Here is a 17,542-nt window from a genome sequence, read left to right on the forward strand (position 1 = left end):
TCTTCCCCGGCGTACGAAGTGCAGCATGTTTAATTACTCTTAGCCCTAAGAAAAATGTAATTACAAAAGCCGACTCGATCCTAACCAGGTCCCAGCACCGAAATGGACTTATTAAAATTATTTTATGAAAAAAAAGTGGACCGTGTACGAAACGCTGGTAAGACCTTTCGTTCTCTACGGGCACAAGACGTGGACGATGCTGCAAGCGCCTAAAGTTTTCGAACGGCGAGTGCTAAGGACGATCTTTGGCGGCGTATGTGGGGACAATGTATGGCGTAAAAGGTTGAATCACGAGCTGGCGCAACTCTACGGCAAGCCAAGTATTCAGTAAGTCGCCAAGGCTGGTCGAATCTAGTGGGCTGGACACGTCGCAAGAATGCCGGATGCGCATCAACCATAACAATCAACCCGGTGAAGTTGGTGTTTAATTCAAAGCCGATCGGAACGCGACGGAGGGAGGCGCAACGTGCAAGGCGGTTGAACCAAGTGGAGGCAGATCTGGAAAGTTTGGGAATTCCAAGTCGGAATTGGAGAGAAGATTTTAGAAGAGATGGCAGTTAGTGTTAGATGGCAACGCATCTGGAGACAGCTCATCGTCCAGGGTTTCTTCGAGCAGTAAAAATGAGTAAGTGCTCCGCCATCACCTTCTCCAAGAAACGCAACTCAAATCTGCGTTTTTTTGAAATACCTTCTCCCGCCTAAAAAAGCCATGCAAGTTTTTGCACGAGCCCTAGTGGATATCTACGGCGACGACTTTGAGAATGCGCAGAGCAGATCCAGCGGAAAGTTTTATGTGATTTTTCGGACATCCAGTAAATTAAGACATTTTCCAAACCCATTTTTCTTTATTCAACGATACATCAAATTCCAATGGTTCATCCTGTAGGATTCCTAGTGTTGAGTAGTTGTCTCATAGTTTTAGCCGAATTCCTCTGGAAGACATAATAGAAGAATCAATGGTTTTCATTACGCGAGAACAAGTCCAGTAATCACACACACTAAAAACACCAAATTAACAAACGACGAGCAGAAACAAAAAAATAATCAAGATTGGATAAGTTTGACGGGTGTGATACGCACAGAACGTACAGTGTGACACACCTTGTGCCACGCTACAATTTATCTGGCCGCGCGCGCTTCTATCTCACAATGATCGCGCCACTGTTACGCGTGAGCAGCCCATCAGTCGCGAGGTGAATCTTGAATTGTCCGCGCTGGGCCCGTTCGTCGTTTCGTCGTTCGTGTACCCATCAGAGCATGATGATAATTACTAGTGATAACATGTGATCGCGCGCGCCATCACCGGTCTGATGTGTGTTTTTATCTCTCTGTGGTGCAAAATTGGATAATATCTTGAGCGTTACTGGAGGAAAACGAGTGCTGCAGTTTTGTTCTGATCGATTACACTTGCCCCGATTGCTAGAATCTGGACCCGGGACCCCAGACCAAGGATAAGGGACAGATGGAGGAGACCAAGATTAAGCGGCCGGAAATTGTCGGCGATGATTCGCTGGTGCTGTACTGCAACCAGTACAGCTATTACTGCCAAAAGGTAAAGTTTTACACGCACACATACTTTAATGGGGAAAAAGAGGTATGATCTGGTCACGGGGTGTCAATTTGGCGCAAATTGTTAGCAATGGTGGTAATATTTGGCATTGTCGAGTCGATGAATTAATGCAAATAGAGTTCTTAACCGTTTAAATGTCTTGTTTTGTTTTTTAAAGTGAAGCAATCAGTAGTTTCTGGACAAGCTGAAAATACTATTCAGCAATATTAAATTACATGTCCGTTTTTATGGGGCCCAAACTCGGTAATTCGGAATGTTTTATGGGACCCAAATGGTATGTAGAATATTTTCATAACGTACTGGTTCTGTGGAGCATGCAAATTATTTTCCTTTTTTGATGACAGATATAATTAGCGAGATCCAAATGAGGTAAAATTGCTACGTTCCAATTCTTCCATTCACAGCCACTTAAAATCACAAACAAAATAGAGCGCAAAGCTACGTGTTAATAACTTCCAATCCAATGACTCATTCGAAAAGTAGACGAAAAGCATGTATTTTATTTTAAATATTTGGCACTTTAACGTTTGGCTAAAGCTTCTTAAAAGCGTTTTCAATTGTAATCAAGAACTTAAAGCTTAAATCTGGACTAACATGAGGAAAGAGCGGGAATGAATGTTGATAGCTCGACCTTTTTTGCAAATTCTGAGACAACCAATTTAAGCTCTTAGTTCTTGATTACAGTCGCCAAACCTCCCCCAAAAGGGTCCACGTGATTTATGGATGGCCCCTTAACCAAATAATTGATTTGATGAACCAAATTGTTAAGATAAATGATTGAGTTCTTAAAATTATTTGCCTAATCCTGGGTGGTTCGGGTTTGATTAAATATAATATTGAATCAGAACAAGCTTTGTGGATCCATTCTGAACAATGCGATTAATATCAGCCTATAAATTATAATGTTTTGACTTTGTTGCAGCCTAAGAAAAAATAATGAATCTTTTTTTAAGTAATTGTTACTGTGATCGTTATCATTTTCACTTCACAAAAGTATTTTACACTGACTAAAAACGCGAAAGTGTAATACTGTTCTCCCAGCGTCCGGCCCGCGACGGCTTTTCAAAATAGTTCTATGACCGGCCCTCAACTCAAGGCTGTTCATGAAATATTCAATTAATAAAATGAGTGTCTAAATTTGAAAAAAAAATGTTTTAACCAAAAAATAATTATAAGCATCCTGTTTTTTGTTTTGCTTTTGCAATAAAATATTGCTGATTTAACGTATTATTTGGATTTTCCCTTTTCTTTTTCAATATCTAACATTTTTTTTGTTTGAAATTAATTTGTGGCATCGGCGCACCCCTTGACGGCCTCACCAACACAACCGCACGGATGCGCGAGCTGTCACGCCAAGAAGTGTCGCAGCGACGAACCGTTACACACGTCGCGATAATCGCTCTCGGATTAACAATAAAATTAGTTTAACTAAAACCGCTTAAGTAATCGTTTATTCCGTCCGACCGATAAAGATCTCCACAGTGGTGACCCCGAGCGCGAATTTCGTGGAGAATCGCGTATTTTTGGTGTTTTTCCAAACATTTGTTCGACACCAAAACCGCTTCCCGGCGCCATATTGTTTGTACGCTCTGGAAACGAACAAGATGGCCACCAACCCGGATGCAGATGCTTTTTTCGACGCGGAAGAGAACCACGCGGCAGTGGCATCCGTTTCGGTCAAGCTACCGGAATTTTGGCGAAGCGATCCAGCAATGTGGTTTGCTCAAGCCGAGGCCCAGTTCGCTCTGGCTAGGGTGACCACGGACGGCACCAAGTACAACCACATTATTGCCAAAGTGGATCAAACCGTCTTGCGCCATGTCTCAGACATCGTGGCGGACCCAGCGATCTGACAGGCATGCACTTTCCCGAAGTCACCGCCAGCGGCGCTGTCAATGTTGTTTAGTGGGGTTTTTGAAAAGGTTGTATGCAACATATTAATTAATTTTTATCTTAAAATTAATTAATTTTAAGTTTTATTCATCTTTTGCTTATATATTTAAGTAAATGGTATGTATTACGTACAGATTTCCTCATTTATTATTTATAAGACCGATAAACAAAGTTGTACTAGAACAACACGTAACATTCAACTAAACATTAAATATATTCAGTTTCCTTGAAACAAAATAAGCTTTGTAAGATTCTTCCAGACTGTTGGTTTAAATTCAATTACACTTTTAGAATACTCAGTTAATTTAACATTTAAACATAATTCAACCACGAGTTTGATCAACATATTTCGATGATTATTCATTGCATCCTGTTCTAAAATGTGATTTGCTAGGCCTTCAAACCAGGTTGTTCCATTTAAAAATTTTGTTAGAATCGAATTTAACAAACGCTGATAATATTTTGGAACATTGAATTTAGCATTTTCCCCTACTAAAATTTTGAATTCTAATTTTACCAGTTTTGCTATTTTAACTATATCTTTATGAGCAGTTGTTCGAGACGTTTTCGTGAGTTCCATTAAACATTCTTCAAAAGTTCAAATCTGAGATTAAATGTAAATCGTTTAAAAAAACTACAATTGCTACAAGTTATTTGAATATTAGTTTAAGTTCAAATCTTAAATTAAATGTAAATCGCTTGAAAAAAAAAACTTGGTGATTAAAAAAAAAGTTTTTATTTTTGCAATTCATGTGCATACAACATTTTCAAAAACCTCGCTGCAAAAACTTGGTTCGAACTTGGTTCGATTTTGACTTCACTCGCTTTGTATGTGGATGACAGTCGAGACATATCCGTGGGCGGACCCTCCGGTAAACGGCAAATACGACGCCATCAAGGCCAGACTCTTGAGCCGCTTCGAAATGTCCGCGCAAGAGAAGCTGGAAAAGCTGTTGAACGCGTGCGATTTGGGCGACATGAAACCAACGCACCTGCTTGCCAAGATGCAAGACCTGGCATCGGGGCTCAAGGTGGACGAAAACCTCATGAAGATGCTGTTCCTGAACCGGCTGCCGCCGAACATTCGACCGATCCTGTCCATCCACGACGGTACACTCGCCAAGCTAGCCGAGATGGGGGACAAAATGGTTGACTCCAGCCACTCCCACGTTGCGGCCACGCAGGCTGCTGCTCCCAACAGCGACAACATCAGCGAGCAGCTGGCGTACCTAACAGCCGAGATCCGGAAGCTCAAGACGTCCAGCGGCAGCCGGAGCCGATCGACCTCGCGCGCCCGTTCCACCAGCGAGGAACGAACCCGCGACCTGTGCTGGTACCACTTTAAGTACGGCGACCGAGCCCGGCAATGCCGCGAACCGTGCAAGTTTTCCGGTCCAAAAAACTAAGTGGCCGCCCGTCTCTTGCGGGAGAGGTGGGCGCAGCACAGGGAAGCCGCCGACTCACAATACTGGACCGAACGAACCAAATACGCTTCTTGATCGACACAGGCTCGGACGTATCGATCATTCCCGCCACCGCCAAGGAAAAGACCCAGCAACCGATCCCGTTTCTGCTCCACGCTGCAAACAACACCAACATTCGAACGTTTGCCACGAAATTTTTGCATACCAATTTGGGCTTGCGTCGGAATTTTTCGTGGAACTTTCTAGTTGCCGACGTTGGTGTGGCAATCATCGGAGCGGACTTCCTCTCGTTCTTCGGGCTGGTGGTTGATCTTAAAAATCGGCGCCTCATCGATTCGACAACGAACCTCAAGGCTTTGGGGGGCATTGAGTGCTCGCCTTTGTGCGGAGTGACAACAATCAACTCGGACCACACGTTCAAAGAGCTTCTTGCCGAGTTTCAGGCGATCACCCGACCATCGACACTGCGAGCGGACATCCGGCATGATGTCCAACACCACATCGTGACCAAAGGCCCGCCAGTTGCAAGCAAGGCAAGAAGGTTAGCTCCGGACAAGCTCGAAGCGGCGAAGCGGGAGTTTCAACTGATGATGGAGCTTGGGATTTGCCGTCGATCGAGCAGCTGCTGGGCGAGTCCGTTGCACTGCGTTCCCAAAAAGAACGGACAACTCCGATTCGTAGGGGACTATCGCCGCCTGAACCACGTCACCGTCCCCGACAAGTATCCTGTTCCACACATCCACGACCTCCTGAACTCGTTCCATGGTAAGTGCATCTTCACTACTATCGATTTAGAAAGAGCTTACCATCAGATCCCGGTGCACGAAGAGGACGTCGCCAAGACGGCCGTGATCACCCCGTTTGGCTTATTTGAGTTTACGAGGATGCAATTTGGGCTGTGCAACGCTGGACAAACCTTCCAGAGATTCATGCACAAACTATTCGGAGACCTCGAATTTGTGGTGATTTTTATGGACGACATTTGTATCGCTTCGTCGTCCCCCGAGGAGCACCGTAGCCACGTTCGAACTGTGTTTGAACGGCTCCAAGCAAATGGGCTGGTCATCAACCTACCGAAATGTAAGTTCGCCCAGCGTGAGGTCGAGTTTCTCGGCTACGTCATTGGAAAAGACGGCGTGCGGCCGCTCCCCAGTCGCGTCGAAGCAGTTCTCAACTACCAGCGCCCAAACACCGTTCGGGAGCTGCGAAGGTTCTTGGCACTCGTGAACGGGTACAAACGTTTCGTACGGCAAGCCACGGATATGCAAGCAGCGCTACGGGAACTGATCAGTGGGAACAAGAAGAACGACACAACGCCCGTTGCCTGGAACGAGCAGTCGGAACGGGCATTCGACGATTGCAAAACGGCCTTAGCTGAAGCAGCACTCCTCTACTATCCAGACTCTTCCAAGCCGTTGGGACTGATGGTGGACGCCTCGAACACGGCCGCCGGAGCAGTGTTACAGCAATTCTCAGAGGGGTCCTGGCAGCCGCTAGGATTCTTCTCGGAGAAGTTCAACCACGCTCAACGGAACTACTCAACCTTCGGCCGGGAGTTGCTGGCGATGAAAATGGCGGTCAAGTACTTTAGGCATTTGCTGGAAGGGCGAACGTTCGTAATTTACACGGATCACAACCCACTAACACACGCTTTCACATCAAACCCTCCAAGTCGCCTTGCCCACGAAGACCGTGCCTTACAGTACATCTCGCAGTTCACGACCGACGTTCGTCACATAAGCGGCAGCAAGAACGTGGTGGCGGACGCGCTTTCGAGAGTAGATGCTATAAACCTGCCAACCCCAATCAACTACGAAGTCGTTGCTGCCGATCAGGAGAGCGACGAAGAACTACAGATGCTGCTCAAATCGAAATCCACTTCATTGCGACTGGAAAAGAAGTTGGTTGGGAAGAGCTCCCGCGCGCTGTATTGCGACACGTCCCTGATGAACTCAGTGCGGCCGTACATACCCAAAACACACCGCCGTGCTATCCTGGAACAACTGCACGGAATTTCGCACCTGGGGGTACGGGCTACACAGAAGTTGATTGCTTCCCGATTTGTGTGGCCGAGCATGAAGAAAGAAATCGCCAAGTTCGTCAAAAGCTGCGTCTCGTGCCAGAGTTCGAAAATCCATCGTCACACGGTGGCACCTCTGGGCTCGTTCGATCTACCGAAGTGCCGTTTCAGTCACATACACATTGACTTGGTCGGACCGCTTCCACCCTCTAACGGCTGCACCTATCTTCTCACAGTTGTAGATCGTTTCACGCGCTGGCCAGAGGCGATACCCCTAGAGGACATGACAGCCAAAACCGTCGCCACCGCACTCTGCTCCCAATGGATTTCACGCTTTGGTTGCCCGGAAACGATCTCGTCGGACCAAGGCCGCCAATTCGAGTCGGAGCTGTTCGGCGAGCTGGCCGCCATCCTCGGATCTTCGCACACCCGAACTACCGCTTACCACCCGCAAGCCAATGGCTTAGTCGAGCGCTTCCACCGGAAACTTAAGGAAGCCCTGAAGTGCGGTGATCCAGCAACCTGGTGGTTCAGGCTGCCACTGATACTGCTAGGCCTGCGGACGGCGATCAAGGAGGACATGCAGTGTTCACCGGCCGACCTGGTGTACGGCCAAGCGTTGCGAGTTCCGGGAGAATTTTTCGACGCAGCCCAGAACGACGTGAATCGTACAGATTTTGCCAAGGACCTGCACAAATTTTTCGACGACATACGACCAACGAAGACGCAGCATCACGCCAAGGAAAAAGTTTTCGTCAGCAAGCGCCTCAAGGACTGCACGCACGTGTTCGTACGATTCGACGCCGTCAAGAAACCTCTTCAGAGACCGTATGATGGCCCTTACGCCGTGCTGCAGAAACACGACAAGTTTATGGACGTCGACGTCAAGGGTAAGAGTCAACGCATCTCAATCGACCGTCTGAAACCCGCGTACGTCGCAGACAACACGGACGAAGAATACCAGCAGACACCAAAAACTCTAGTTACACCATCCGGTCATCGTGTGCGATTCCTGGTGTAACTGGGGGGGCACCTGTGGCATCGGCGCACCCCTTGACGGCCTCACCAACACAACCGCACGGATGCGCGAGCTGTCAGGACAAGAAGTGTCGCAGCGACGAACCGTTACACACGTCGCGATAATCGCTCTCGGATTAACAATAAAATTAGTTTAACTAAAACCGCTTAAGTAATCGTTTATTCCGTCCGACCGATAAAGATCTCCACAAATTCTTATCATTTTTATTATAAATATAAACTGAAAAATGGCGCAGGAAAACAAAATTATCCAATTAGTAAAAATGTAAAATATATATAAAAACGTTACTTAATCCACCTTTAGGTGGTTGGTGCCTTCTAAACATTCATGAAGTCAATACATTCAGTAATAATAACATTCCCCCTGAACATGTTTAACAAATTAACTTTATTACTCATTTCTTTTGATAGGATTCGCAGTCCTTCAATATTTCTGGCTCATCGGCAAGGTCTGATAAAAAACCTATTCAACGATAGTTCGCATGGAAGATTCAGACAATATTTCTATCACAATATCTGAAATCCGGTCTCCAAAAAGTATATAAATAACACTTAAGTGCTGATAACTTTTGATAGGGTTGTCAGATCTTTGATGTTTTTAAATCATTTATAAGGTCTTTCGATTATCTAGTTAAGGACTGGTCGCATGATGAACCCGGACATAATTTTTATTGAAATATCTGAGATCCGGCCTCCAAAAAGTGTATAAATAACACTTAAGTGCTGATAACTTTTGATAGGGTTGTCAGATCCTTGATTCTAGGCTCATTTGGAAGGTCTTTCGATTATCTAACTAACTACAGGTCGCATGATGGACCCGGACATCATTTCCATTGAAATATCTGAGATCCGGCCTCCAAAAAGTGTATAAATAACACTTAAGTGCTGATAACTTTTGATAGGGTTGTCAGATCTTCAATGTTTTGGGCTCATTGGAAAGGTCTTTTAATACCTTTCTGAAAATGTATAACATGATTTTCTTGCAAAAAACACCCCTTTTACAATCTTCCGGACACACGCCAAAATCGTTTTTTTAGCATTGCTTTTGAAGTACTTAACTCAACTTGCTGATTTTAAATAGAGACCTATGGGACCCCAAGACGAATCGAATGAGACTAATACGGTCAAAATCCGTTCATCCAGTCCGGAGATAATCGAGTGACAATTTTTTTTGTCCACCCACCTACACACATCCACACAGACATATGATTCTGAGTCGACAATATGATTCTGAGTCGATATATATACGTGAAGGTCTACGAAGTCAAATTAATAAGTTAATTTTTCGAGTGATTTTATAGCCTTTCCTCAGTAAGGTGAGGAAGGCAAAAAAACTAGAATTGTTTGTCAAAAAATGCATAAAAAGACACAATTTTTTCAGTTTTAACTGTGTTTACTTAAAATTGAAGCTTTTTTGTTTTGAGGAACTTGATTAAAATTGATTTTTTAATAAATGAGAATGCAAAAAATAACGTGATTTTTCAGAACAACATTTCAGTGATGAATTTTTGTTTAAAAAAGGCTAAATAGCAAATGAGTCAGTATGAATAATAAAGATCACCGCAAATATTTTTCATTTATGAAAAAAAATCTCAAAATGAGTCAAGAAATCAATATATATTTAAAAAAATAATTTAAATTTTGTGTACGTTTAAAATTATTTTGAAATATTTCTAATAAAAGTGCACAACAACTCAAAAAGTGTTTTTTTTTTTGGAAGAAGATTTAAATCAAAATTTTGTGTTAATAAATTTTATCATACCTCATTAATTTTTGAAATATATTGTTGTGTTGAGGGAATTCAGCTTTTAAAAAACTTGCAACGACCAATGAAATTTTGATAATTTTTGTTATAGTTAATGATAATAGAACACATTTTTTGCAATTCCGATGTGAAACTATCAACTTTTCCTGTCCTTCTGGAGAAACGAAACGGCCTACTTTTCCCTACCAAAAATAACAGAATGGACAATTTAATACCTTTTAATTCCAGTGCTGAAAAGTACAATTTCTACTTTTCAGCACTGAAGAGGGTGTGGGATTTACTTAACACATGACATAAAATTTCATTCAAAAGCGTTTTTCGGAATTGCAAAAAATGTTGTAAGCAACTTGTTCAAACATTGTTTTTTTTTTTTTACTTTTGTCAAACATTTGTTCCGGCCCGCCACTCCTTCAGAAAAATCAGATCAGGCCCGCAGGGCTAAAAGGTTGGGCACCCCTGCTTTACCACCCTTCTGTGCAGTCATCCCAAGGCAAGATTTTTCCTTAACAGTAAATTGTTAGGTGAAAAGCTAAGAAGCTCCAAAATAAATAACACATGCACCTTGGTCACATTGTTGTCTCGAGTACGTACGTTCATCGGATCCATCGTAAATCAACCTAAAAACCCCTCAGCTTTACCGTTAGAAACTAACATACGGATATGTACCGTACCGTACGTAGCCTTCACCCGTGACACCAGATTACATCTCTCTCGCCCCGTTCGCGTTATCAGTCGCCGAACGTGACGCCAAAAAATCTGCGACAATCTGACGACCTTGCTTGGGAAGAGATGCGTACACATACACACACTGTTTGATCTGTTTTGTTATCTTTCAATTTACCGCAGGTGCTGTGGGCACTCGCCGAAAAGGACATCAAGTTCACCAAGTACGAGGTTGACGTCGCAAATGACGAGCACTTTTCGGAATGGTTCCTCGAGCTGAACCCGCGGGGGGAGCTGCCGGTGCTGCAGAAGGGCCTCATGATCGTGCCGGGGTCGGGCCGGATTCTGGACTTTTTGGAGGAGAAGTTCCCGGCGAGTATGTTTGAGGGGGGTTTGGGTTTTGAGATTTGGGTAATTTTTTGAACAATTTTTGTAGGTAAATCTTTGCGGTTGCCGCTCACTGCTGACAAGAAGCTGGCCAGTTTGAAGACAACGCTGGACAAGTTGCCGATTGGAGTGCTGACGGTGGGTTCGTTTCTTCATCCCAACTCGGTGGTTTCGCCCAAGTCCCCGTTTGTGCAGCCGGTTCGCTACACAATCCTGGAGCGTGACGAATCGGTGAGCAGTCGGTTGAGAAGCTACGCCGAATCGTATCCAGCGTTCAGCAACGTGCTGCTCAAGAAGGCCGAATTTCACGAGCGCAAGCGCGAAGTTCTCGCGAGCAGCCAGTACTATGCCAGTTTGTTGGCTGGAATCGATGACTTCCTGACGGAGGTTGAAACACTGCTGGCCAAAGCGAGCACAACCGAGTGGATCGCGGGAGATTCGTGCACGCTGGTCGACATCGGGCTGGGTTGTCTGCTGTACCGCTTGTACGTGCTAGGGCTGGAGGATCGATTCTGGACGGGGGGCAAGAAGCCAGCGCTGGAGAAGTACTTTCGCAGAATTTTGCCCTCGGACAACTTCCAGAGCACGCTGCCGACCAAGACGACCCTGCTGAAAACGATCTGGCTGAACACACCCTCGACGTACAAAGCAGGAATCGCGGCGTTTTCTTTCTCATCTATGATCATTGGATCGACGCTGCTCAAGAGATAAACGAGCACGCAATAAGAGAAACTTGATTAGAAACTTTGGTAGATTTTATTCACTTAAACCGTTCGTTGATAGCCAATCACCGCTAGATAAGGCTAAGGAGGAAAATGTCCTGATTGAATCTGATACGTTTCCTTGCTTACATCGATAATTATAGTCATCAAATAGCTTCGCTTCTGTTATCACTAGGTGTTACAAACTTTTTGATTAGACTCATTTCTTCTTTCGAGCGTTAACAAAATATTGCATCAGTTCAATAAACTAGGAGGATTAACGGAAATATATAAATAAATAATAAAGTTTACAAAGAAAACAAAAAAAAAACACAACAAAACTAGTAATTATACACTAAACATAACAAGCACTTCCATTTCCCTGCAACAGTCAACGGGTGGTGTTTTAGAGCCAATTATAAAGAATCATGCCGGGACGGGGAGAGTAAAGGGGGGATTGGTGTTAAATTTTGATTGCATTCATCGCCAAACGAGAGACAACATTTTTGGATATTTCGAGAAGGGGTCACGGACGACAGACCCCTGGGAGGTTGGTTCATTTTGGATGGGCAACAACGCTGCGATGTGAACGATGTGCGATTCGACGTGGGGTCACTTTATCTCAGTTGGGCTGAGCGCATTTTGAATTAATCAATCAAGATCAGTTGGGTCGATATAGGGAAGTTCTAATATGTTTGGCAGGTCCATCATGCCGTCCAATTTCATGATTTTCACTTTTATGATTAACACTTAAGGACGTATTAGACTATGACAACAAACAAACTTCTTGACGAAAAAGTACGAGTTTGTTTGTTTGTTTGATATAGTCTAATACCTCCTTTATTTGCAAAACTTTTGATAGAAACTAGCTTGCTCACATCCTACTAAGCTATTTATCGCTCGCTTTCAGTTTAAAACTTCTTTTAGGATCTGTAGTTGAACGCCAAATTACTGATATGCCAACATTAGGTGCACGGTGGATTAATATGGTGTTTCCCTAAGATTGTACATAGTCTCAAGGAGCTATTAGAATATGGCAAACAAACAAACAAACTCGCACTTTTTCGTGTTTGACAGTTTGTCAAACTCGCAAACAAAGCCAAATGTAAGCAGGCTGACGTTTCTGCCAACAAGTGCAGAAAAACAGTTTGTTTGCGAGTTTGTCTGTTTATTTGTCGTAGTCTAATACCTTCTAATACTTCTTTTAGCTTTCATGTACATTTTGACACTACAATTTTGACTTGTCATTTGACAGCTCGTGTGAACCAATTCCTAACCTAATAACCAGAGCCGTACTGAATGCAATCAATTTTGAATGAATACAATTGAATGATCAATTTTTTTTACAAAAAATCTTAAATTTTGTAATTTTTAAAATATTACATTATAAAATTCTTAAATCTTATAATTTAAAGATTCTTCAATTCCTAAATTGCTAAATTGTGAAATTCGCATATTTTTTCTCAAATACTTAAATTAAAAAAATCAAATTAATAAATTAATGAATCCCGAAATTCATAAATGCCGCCATTTAAAAAAAATAATAAAAGAAAATCGTGATTAAATTATCTGGAGGAAAATTTTGGCAAAGGCTTAAAATTCATTATAATTTGGAAATTTCAAATAATTGAATTACAGATTTTGCATTATTTTTTAATTTTAGAAATTTTGAAATCCTTGAATTTTTGCACCTATTGTAAACTAACCAAAGTTTTTTAAAAATTCACGAGCTTTTGAACATTTTTGCCACAAAATTAATTGCTTAGCGATATGGATTTTCCCTCTGCTTTTCTTCATTGTGAGCAACAACAAAAACTAAATCCGTCCATTTTATTTTCGTTTTGAGATTCGACCTAACAAGGCAATTCTAGATTTCTGGAGCAACATTTGAAAAGGGCGGCTCCGTACTAGCCTTTCAAAATAACAATACAGTTCAGACTCGGTTATCCGAAGGCCTTGGCAAAATCTCACTTCGGATAATCGAATCATGGATTTTTTTTTTCTTTGTCTTATTTTTCATTGTTGAGCTTTAGTATGACCTCTATACTAAATACTCGAAGGTGATTTAGAATTTTTAAATCCAAGATGGCGGCCAAAATGGCGGTGATGAAATATATTTAAAAAAAAAATGCATTTTTCAATTTAATACGCAACCAAGCAGAACTCGAATTTGATGTTAAAAGTAAGAAAATAAAAAAAAATACGAAAACATTTTTTTGATATTCGTGATTTGATTATACGAAGTCCCATACATGAACATTGAGTGACTTGAGTTCATTTCTGACGTCACGATTCTCTCCTCTTCGGACAATCGAAACTACGGATAATCGAGACTTCGGATAATCGAGTCTGGACTGTATTATCATTAATCACAAGCTTTCTGTGGTGATATCGCAAAATTTGATGATCATTATTTTATTTTTTTCAATGGTAGATCAAAATTTGATGATGGTATTTTTATATGTGCAGATTGAAAAAAAGTGATGTTAAATCTAATTAAACCAAAATTTTTTTTTGCATACAATGTAAATGGGCTAATGTGGATTTGTAAACAAGCAGTTTATCCTGCTCTCGTCAGTAGTCAAGAGCAAGATAGACTGATAGACTTCACTATACCTTAATTTGCTTTTCTTGTAAATCTATTAGGTTTTACAGCGTGACGTCACGAGCGCACACGCACACACATTTTTACTTAGACACACGTGCAAAAAATGTAAACAGTGCAGCCGAACTGTCAAATTTCTAACCTAAAAATCGAGTCGGCGTAAAACCTAATTAAATGTCATCATGACCAGTTGATTTTCATGCTTTCCGCACACCTGAGACAAAGTGACCAGCTATAGTTTAAAAACTTCCTTATTTACAGTTAAAAAAAAAGATCGCCCCTCAACATCCCCGCAACTATTCGTACCTTTGCTCGTACCGACTGCGCTGGGCGCTCGCCGAAAAGCGCGAGTAAGTCGCCGCGTTGCTGCCATCAAAATTACCCCCACCAAGGGCACCACCGCCTCCCCCCAGCCGGTTGATGTTGAAGGAACCGGAAGTACTTACAAACGCTGCCGACGATGCAGCGGCCTGTGCGTCCTGCTGGGCAAGTCCGCCAAAGTTTGCGGCGTTCTGCTGCTGCTGCTGCTGCTGGCGGGCGGCGTACAGCGGCATACCCATGAACTTGGGTACGTCCTGCTGTTGGGACGATCCGGCTTGGAGCAGGCTGGCCCTTCGCCGGAGTCCGATTTCGGGTTTGGCTAAGGTTGCGTAGTTGAAGAGACCTTTGCCGACCGGATCGGGAAGGAGAGATTGGGTTGGGTACCAGGCTCGGTACGTGATGAACCACGTCAGGACGGCGATGATTCCGCTGATGACCTTTTCGACCATGCGATGGTAGTAGAGCATCGTTCCGACGAGCATAATGTCCCACAGCAGCTGGAGCATGGTCATTCCGATGAAAAGCAACCGAATGGTTGGGGTGAATCGGTTGTAGAAGTACTTGAGGGCTTTCAAGTCGTCATCTTTCAGGCTTTTCAGCGGGTTGATTCCTTGCGAGTTGTCGTTCCTCGCTCGGTTGAACTCCTCGTTGCGGAGATGTTCCTTAATGTTCTCCCAACCGATGATGGTTCGTGCTTCCTCCATCAGCACCAAACTGGAATAGATCAGGATGAAAGCGTGTCCGGAGATGTCGAATCCGCTCCACAGATGACCGGCCTTCAGACAGCTCGACTTGGAGTCGAATCCACGCACGCTGCAGCGTCCATACGAGGATTCAATGATGTTGAAAAACTTGGTCCACACGAACCAAAACCCGGTGGCGATTCCCAACCGTGGCAGATGGTTCCGGACCAGTCGCTGATGGTCCCCGCAGCAGATCGTAACCGACGACATGGCCAGGAAGGGCAACGAAAACAGCAACGTCCACGCCCAGCCCATTTTTACAAAGTACACGTTGAACAGATTGTCCGACCGGGCCAGGTACGTCTTGGGATAGGGCAAAAAGTCCCCGATCAACGAAACGAAGAACAAACTGCCCAAATACAGCGGCACTTTCAAATTTGTGTCGAAAAAGATGATCTTCTTGCAAACGTGTAGCACCATCATCGTGAGCACCTCACGGATCGAAGTCGGCGTTGCCGTCGGACGGGTTCCTTTGGCCTCCGCTCGGGCCGTCGTGTCGTTCATCCCGGGCCGGAAGTTCATGTTTGGCCGCGGTGACGCGTTCGGCTGTGTGTGGATCGGCTTCCGCTTTGAGGCCATGCTTGTGCGCCGCCGTCTCAGTTATTCCGTCGCGATCTGCAAACAAAAGAACGATCAAAACACGGAAAATCGACAAAGAAAGTCGCGTGATTAATCGGAAAAATTTCTAATAACGCGAAAAGAAAAAGTGAAATTGCGAGAAATTAAAAATAAACATCAGCCTTTTCGCGACTCGGGCGAGCCCGCACGGGTGCTAGAGCAGGACGGCAACGTCCAGCCAGCTGGTTGATGAGGTTCCAAAAATAAAAACGCAATGATCGCGCGACCAGCACCGAAGTAAGCCTAATATCGAAATAATTCGCGCGCACAAAAGCCTACTTACATCACTTTGTTGACGCGTTCCGGCCAAAGGTCAGCGCTTGTGGCATAAACAGGCCAAGTGTTAAGCGGTTCTGCTGCTGCTGCGGGTGGACAATCGTGGTTTGACTCCCTTTAATCGAATGCAAATAAATGCGGTGCGTGGACAATCACTTGAAAAGCTACAGATTCTACGCTACGTTTCTTTCATTTCCGTACTCGCGACTCTCGACTGCACTCTCTCGCGGAAAATGAAACTCAAAGCACGATGACTGACGTTTTCGTTCGCATGCAAATCGCCAATTTTCACACAAACGTCGGAAAAAGGGAAAATCGCGAGCTCGCGGCTCGAAGGGATAGGAATGTTAACACTCTCATTAAATTTAATTGGGTCCTAAAATGAAGCTTAGATTGCTGATATTATTGTTTACAGCGATAAAGCTTATTTTTCTGAGTACAATGACCCTATGTACGACCACGAAGAGTTTAAAATGTATTTTTAAATCAATTTTGAAAAATTAACCTCGCGATCCTTCTTGACAGAAAAGCTCCTACTTGACAGCTCGTTCCAAGGGGACCATAGTTGATCCATCTAAAAAATGTTGTCCTGTCAAACAAAAATTTTGCATTAAAATGAAAAAAAGTGATCAGAAATGGTTTTTGATCGTGTTTTTTACTGTTGTACATAAAAATTGACATAGGGCTTTAGTACCCAATTAAATCTAGAGTTTTTTTGATTAGGTCCTATAAACATATGAAAGACAATAGAGTTATTTACGTGCGCATGTATTGCGTGTATGTACACGAAAAAAAGTGAGGTTAAATGTTGTCGGGACGAAAAAAAAAAAACGAAACTATTGGCACTACGCCCCCCGGGGCATGGCCTTCCTCTAACGTGGGATTTCTGCTTGTCGGGACAGCAAAATCAAATGGTGCGCTAGTGTGCGTACGCAAAACGTCATAAAGCTCTATAGCGACAATAGCTTATAGGTCCTTTTCAAAAAAAAAACTCTGGAAATAGGGTCCTAAAGCCCTGTGTCAATTTTTATATAGAGTTATCTACGTGCGCATGTATTGCGTATCCAGCCTTTTAAGCGAAAATGGCGTTCGAATGGTGAACGCCCGAAATGTCAAATTCACACAGTGGTACCAACATTACGAAAAAAGTGTGCCATGGCATGACAGCCGCATTTGTTTTTCTAATGTTGATGCTACTGCGCGATTTTGACATTTCGGGCGTTCACCATTCGAACGCCGTTTTCGCTTAAAAAGCTGGATACGTACACGGAAAAGATTGAGGTTAAATTTTGTACCCACCAGCAAAACAAATGGTGTGCAAGTGTGCGTGAGAGCGGGCTTAGATAACTCTATACAACGGTTAAAAACACAATTAAAAACCATTTCTGATCATTTTTTTTTTATTATTTTAAGGGTGCACAGCAACCAAGGAAGTTGTTGTCTACTTATTCCAAAATTGTGAAACTTACGGACCCAATCCTGCAAGAATCTGATTGTAGAAATAGTAAAACTTTGTTG

General features: G+C 43.4%; 2 protein-coding genes across 5 annotated transcripts; one reads left to right on the forward strand and one right to left on the reverse strand.

Moving 5' to 3' along the window:
• Nucleotides 1–825: 825 nt before the first annotated feature.
• LOC120430384 (acyl-coenzyme A diphosphatase FITM2) lies at nucleotides 826–16,270 on the reverse strand. Of its 4 annotated transcripts, none has more exons than XM_052710941.1 (3): nucleotides 16,032–16,270; nucleotides 14,513–15,745; nucleotides 826–932 (listed from the first exon to the last, which is right to left on the reverse strand). In XM_052710941.1, the coding sequence occupies exons 2-3, from the start codon at nucleotides 15,707–15,709 to the stop codon at nucleotides 876–878; spliced, it is 1,254 nt and encodes a 417-aa protein (XP_052566901.1). In that variant the 5' UTR covers nucleotides 15,710–15,745; nucleotides 16,032–16,270; the 3' UTR covers nucleotides 826–875. The 4 variants fall into 4 exon arrangements, with proteins under 4 accessions (XP_052566901.1, XP_052566902.1, XP_052566900.1 ...); XM_052710942.1 differs by lacking the exon at nucleotides 826–932 and adding an exon at nucleotides 11,498–11,729 and having other exon boundaries at nucleotides 16,032–16,269; XM_052710940.1 differs by lacking the exon at nucleotides 826–932 and having other exon boundaries at nucleotides 11,498–15,745; nucleotides 16,032–16,101; nucleotides 16,181–16,246.
• On the forward strand, nucleotides 1,064–11,792 carry LOC120430385 (ganglioside-induced differentiation-associated protein 1). The gene is made up of 3 exons (XM_039595490.2): nucleotides 1,064–1,552; nucleotides 10,557–10,749; nucleotides 10,810–11,792. Exons 1-3 carry the CDS (start codon nucleotides 1,463–1,465, stop codon nucleotides 11,469–11,471), a joined length of 945 nt encoding a protein of 314 aa, XP_039451424.1. The 5' UTR covers nucleotides 1,064–1,462; the 3' UTR covers nucleotides 11,472–11,792.
• Nucleotides 16,271–17,542: the final 1,272 nt, after the last annotated feature.

Source organism: Culex pipiens, chromosome 3, assembly GCF_016801865.2.
Source record: "Culex pipiens pallens isolate TS chromosome 3, TS_CPP_V2, whole genome shotgun sequence".
NCBI lineage: Eukaryota > Metazoa > Arthropoda > Insecta > Diptera > Culicidae > Culex > Culex pipiens.

What these genes read in the sequence shown, in the direction of transcription:
- LOC120430385 (XM_039595490.2), top strand. Translation starts at nt 1,463, where the DNA reads ATGGAGGAGACCAAGATTAAGCGGCCGGAAATTGTCGGCGATGATTCG. An exon ending in ACAGCTATTACTGCCAAAAG is followed by an intron (nt 1,553 to 10,556) that starts GTAAAGTTTTAC and finishes AATTTACCGCAG; the next exon opens with GTGCTGTGGGCACTCGCCGA. An exon ending in GGAGGAGAAGTTCCCGGCGA is followed by an intron (nt 10,750 to 10,809) that starts GTATGTTTGAGG and finishes CAATTTTTGTAG; the next exon opens with GTAAATCTTTGCGGTTGCCG.
- LOC120430384 (XM_052710939.1), bottom strand. Translation starts at nt 15,709, where the DNA reads ATGGCCTCAAAGCGGAAGCCGATCCACACACAGCCGAACGCGTCACCG.